General features: G+C 42.6%; 1 protein-coding gene across 1 annotated transcript; it reads right to left on the bottom strand.

Moving 5' to 3' along the window:
- Positions 1 to 465: 465 nt before the first annotated feature.
- irx3a (iroquois homeobox 3a) lies at positions 466 to 3,888 on the bottom strand. Its single transcript, XM_038702055.1, has 2 exons — positions 3,403 to 3,888; positions 466 to 2,753 (listed from the first exon to the last, which is right to left on the bottom strand). The coding sequence occupies exons 1-2, from the start codon at positions 3,619 to 3,621 to the stop codon at positions 1,692 to 1,694; spliced, it is 1,281 nt and encodes a 426-aa protein (XP_038557983.1). The 5' UTR covers positions 3,622 to 3,888; the 3' UTR covers positions 466 to 1,691.
- Between the last annotated feature and the right edge of the window lie 405 nt (positions 3,889 to 4,293).

The raw sequence follows: 4,293 nt of genomic DNA, 5'->3' as shown, positions 1-4,293 counted from the left end.
AAAGCATTACAAATTGAGCATGATGAGATCTGGGAGTTGCACTGCACAGCTAAAATCCATCTTTAAGATCAGCTCAGCCACTCTTACCAAGTACCAACGATCATCTAGCAGCCATTTATTACCTAAAGTATTTTTATGGACGATACAATTTCAGAGGAAAATTAATGAAAGAATTATTCATTTTAATGCGACCGCTATGCCTCTATAAGGATAATCCCACAACATTAATATCCAAATGTATGCCGCAACACTGGCTAATTAGCCTTAAGAACCTCCACTACAAAAGTGTGATAAATCCCTCTCGAATATTTACTTATCACTGCCGCGGAGGATGAAGTCTGTGCCTCGGGCTGTCCACTAACACACATACAAAAACCAAAGCAATGCAATTCAAGCAGCAATGAACAATGACAGCCACCATCAAAAGCAGCTGTCAAAATATCTCGGCCAAAAACCAACCATTTCTTAAAGTTGCAGCAGTTCATTTATTAGCCAAAATATAGACTTTCTTGTACAATTTGGTTCACAAGTATGTACATATTCTTAACTTTATATACAAAACATTTGAACATCAAATCCTCACAGAACTTACAAAAAGAAAAAAAAAACTCACAGACTACAGGTTCATACATTATTACATTAGCAGTTTTACACAGGACATGCTTACAATGTAAGTATACAGAGATGTATTATTCTTATTTTACATTCCATATTCAAATAAAAGAAAAAGAAAAAAGAGCATGGGTGAGAGGTTATGGAAAGGAGAGAGCCTATAGAACCACCGCTGCTTGTAGTTAGTTCTGAGGCCTGAAATACACAGGGGTAAAAGGAAAGAAAATTGTAGTGATCTAAAACAAAAACACTAATAATAGCCTCATGAAGAGCTAAAAACACAAAGTGATATAAAAGTGACAATTGCCTTTCAAAAATGAGCCTGTAGTGAATTTGCATTGAGCTCATTTGCATGACCAAACAAGTAAGTGTAACATAGGCCTTGACGAAATAACACAAGCCACACACACAGGGATAAAACAAATCTTAGAATAAAAGCTAATTTGGGTAAATATGGCGTTTAAAAAAGAAAATGTGATATGGCATCAAAAAGAAAAACCCCAAATGTCATTAACTGACAGCCTCTCTATCTCTGAACTGGGTGGCAAGCTGTTTTTAACAACTTTTTCTCTGCATCCAAGGCACTAGCTCTCTGAAATTGTGGCAATGAAAAATAAAAAATAATTGAACTGCCTATTATCTGAGCACATCCTGTGAATTTTGTGTTCAAAACGAGTTTGGTTTGATGGGTGGAGGGATTTATGTAAATCACTGAATACAAGCACATGGGCCTTAATATCATAAGGATATAACAATTTCAAATAAAGGAAGGAAGGGGCACAAAAATTAAAATCATTTTTCACCCAATTCAACATTTGACTTTAAAAAAAAAAAAAGCTTTCTGGTGTGGTGTTCATAATCCTCTCTGGCATTTTTCAAAGCAGTTACACACGCACACACACATCACACACACTGTCTTCTGTAAGCTATAACATTGTAACACTGTTCATCTGTGTGGCCTAGACAAAAAAAAATCCATGAACAGGCAAAGAAGGCAAAAGGAGGACTAAAATAATAGAAATGAATGACGGGCAATGGACTAGTGTCTTTGTTTTTGTAGTTATTTATACATGCGCGTCTCAGTGTCGGGGACATGTACCTGTGACTGGAGTCTCTGAACTATGACTCTTGTCCTCCGTTTGCCTGCTGCTGTAGAGGGCCAGGCCGGTGGCTGTTGCCTGGTTTGCCAGTCCCAGATAATGATTTGAGTTCAGTAAAGCCAGCTGATGCGCCGAGAAAGCTCGGTTCGTCCAGTTCTGGATTTTCCCAACGGGACAAGAAGAGATGAGTCTGTGAGGGGCGATTATGGTCTGGGCGGCCGGCCCTGCGGAGTTGCTGCCGTTTATTTGTGGCGATTTGCGCGGATTGTCAGGGGCCGTGGCAGTCTCTGCCAAAGACCAGATCTTTGGCTTTTGGGCTGGGGCAGGGTTGTTTTCTGAGGGGGGTGAGCTAACGGACACAGGGTTTAGTTTGAGCTGCTCTCCGTTTTGTTGGGACGCTTTGGTGTCCAAAGAAGAGTGATGGTGGTGGTGGTGGTGGCTGTGGAAGTGCTCTCCTCCCCTCTCCACGTCTTTGCCCTCTTTCCCTACAGCCTTTAGAAACCTCTGGTCGGGCCCTTGTAAATCCTCATAGCCGTCAGAAATCTCAGAGTCACTCCTCCCGTCTAGTTTAATGTCTGAATGTAGGTCGTCCTGGTCGTCCAAGTCGTCCTTGTTCTCAATATTTTCCGTGTCGATGTTCTCCAAGTCGATCTCCTCCTCGTCCTCCCTCTTGTCCCCCTCCTCCCCCTCATGATCGCTGCCGTAAACATTTCCCTCTTCGTCGGTGCGGTTCCGGGGGGCCCAGGTCATCTTGTTCTCCTTCTTTAGCCTCCTCCTGGCGTTGGCGAACCAGGTGGACACCTGGGTGAGGGTCATTTTCGTGATGATGGCCAGCATGATCTTCTCGCCCTTGGTTGGGTAGGGGTTCTTGCGGTGCTCACTGAGCCAGGCCTTCAGGGTGCTGGTGCTCTCCCTGGTGGCGTTTTTGGGTCTGGACGGGTCACCGAACTGATATTGGCCATATGGGTAAAAAGCAGGGTGATGGTGGGCAAACCCTGGGTGCTGGACACCGGGACTGTCTTTCAATTCATACTGAGCACCCTGCAAAGACACGGAATCAAAGAGTCAGAGGGATTTATAAGACTTCAAATATTAATGCAAAGACAAATACTTTGTCTGGGTTTTTTTTTATTATAATAAATATATTCATCCTAATATGACATGTGGATCTACAGTAATAAAGTAACAATGGGGCCATTATTAAAGTGAAAACAACCAAAACAGTTAATGTATTTTTCTCACAACCTAAATCGTTATTTACTACCACAAGCTTCACAACTGAATGAAAATTAATTAAACTATTTTTAATTTATAAAAACCGAAATAGTTGCAAGGACACAACACTTTGCTTTCATCCACTTATTCCCCACCTATACATTCCTGTAAACCTCCCACAGCACATTGTATCATTTTATTAACTCGTTTGCTATCTGTTTAGGAACTGATGGGCTAACAATAAGCCTAACTCCATTCACAATAACCCACAGCTTGTTAATGTGTTACTTTCTAACCACTATAACTACATTTCACAAAAGATTCAACGCGAAGTTCACCAAGGCGCTCTAAAAGTTTACACTTAAAAAAGTGTAGAACAACCTCTCCTAAAGGTCGGCATTGCTTATTTCTTTTATTTTTAACTGTAGCTAACATAAAAGTTTTGGGTGAGTTAAGAGAAAGCAGAGTGACTTACCAATTGATTGAAAATTGATATATCGTTTGAGTAGGGGAGAAACGCTCCATAGCCCTGCGCTGCTGCTGCGAAAGGAGATCCGTACATAGTGGAGAGGACGTTGGAGAGTGCGCCGGACGGACTGAGCTCCGTCCCGGACCGAGCATTGCTGGCGATCCCCTGGCGCTCCGGCGGGTATATCGGTCGGATGTACTGATATCCCAGCTGAGGGAAAGACATGGCGGTAGGAAAAGGGAAAAAAGTCTGCTGCAATCACACAAAGCAAGGGAATTGCCTCGATATCCACTTTTACAGTGTGAGCATGTGAGCAACAAAAGGTGCAAGCAAGGGAAGTCTATATTTCCTCGGGAACAGCCACTGTAAACGATCCGGTTGCGCCCCTTATTTCTTCCTCTTCTTCTTCTTCTTTCCACCCTCACTTCCCTATTGATCTGGATGGACTAAGGTCAGGTCCTTACAGATTGCTTTAGATTATTGGGACTCCCTTGCTCAGATTGACATTTCTAGTCGTTTAGAAGCCCCTCCTATTTCTCAAATCTCACCCCTCTCATATACACCGCACACCAAACAGCCTCCCTCTCTCTCTCTCTTCTCTCTCTCCCTCCTTCCCTCCCTCCCCCCCCCCCCCCCGCCCCCCCACTCGGATAAGTGCACTGACGTCGCGAGCTCTTATTTGAATGGGGTTTCAAATCTCATTTTATGGCTCGCCAATCTATTTCATTTGTTATTTGTTCGCGTCTGTCCTACCGAATTTTTTTGTGTTAATTCACAATTTTGGCCATTTGCACAACAGTAAGCATTTTGGTGTCAGTGACTGATTAACTTTTTTTGTCTGCAGTTTCCTTTTAATACACAAATAGAGAAGACTCTTGTCTTTGTAGAAGCAAACTT

The sequence above is a fragment of the Micropterus salmoides genome, unplaced genomic scaffold, assembly GCF_014851395.1.
Source record: "Micropterus salmoides isolate LMB-PRFRI ecotype aquatic unplaced genomic scaffold, ASM1485139v1 Ms_hic_scaffold_6, whole genome shotgun sequence".
In the NCBI taxonomy this organism is placed as follows: domain Eukaryota; kingdom Metazoa; phylum Chordata; class Actinopteri; order Centrarchiformes; family Centrarchidae; genus Micropterus; species Micropterus salmoides.
The sequence above is the reverse complement of the archived record's forward strand: the minus strand, read 5'-3'. Positions and strand labels throughout refer to the sequence as shown.

What these genes read in the sequence shown, in the direction of transcription:
- irx3a (XM_038702055.1), bottom strand. Translation starts at nt 3,621, where the DNA reads ATGTCTTTCCCTCAGCTGGGATATCAGTACATCCGACCGATATACCCG. An exon ending in TATCAATTTTCAATCAATTG is followed by an intron (nt 2,754 to 3,402) that starts GTAAGTCACTCT and finishes GTGTCTTTGCAG; the next exon opens with GGTGCTCAGTATGAATTGAA.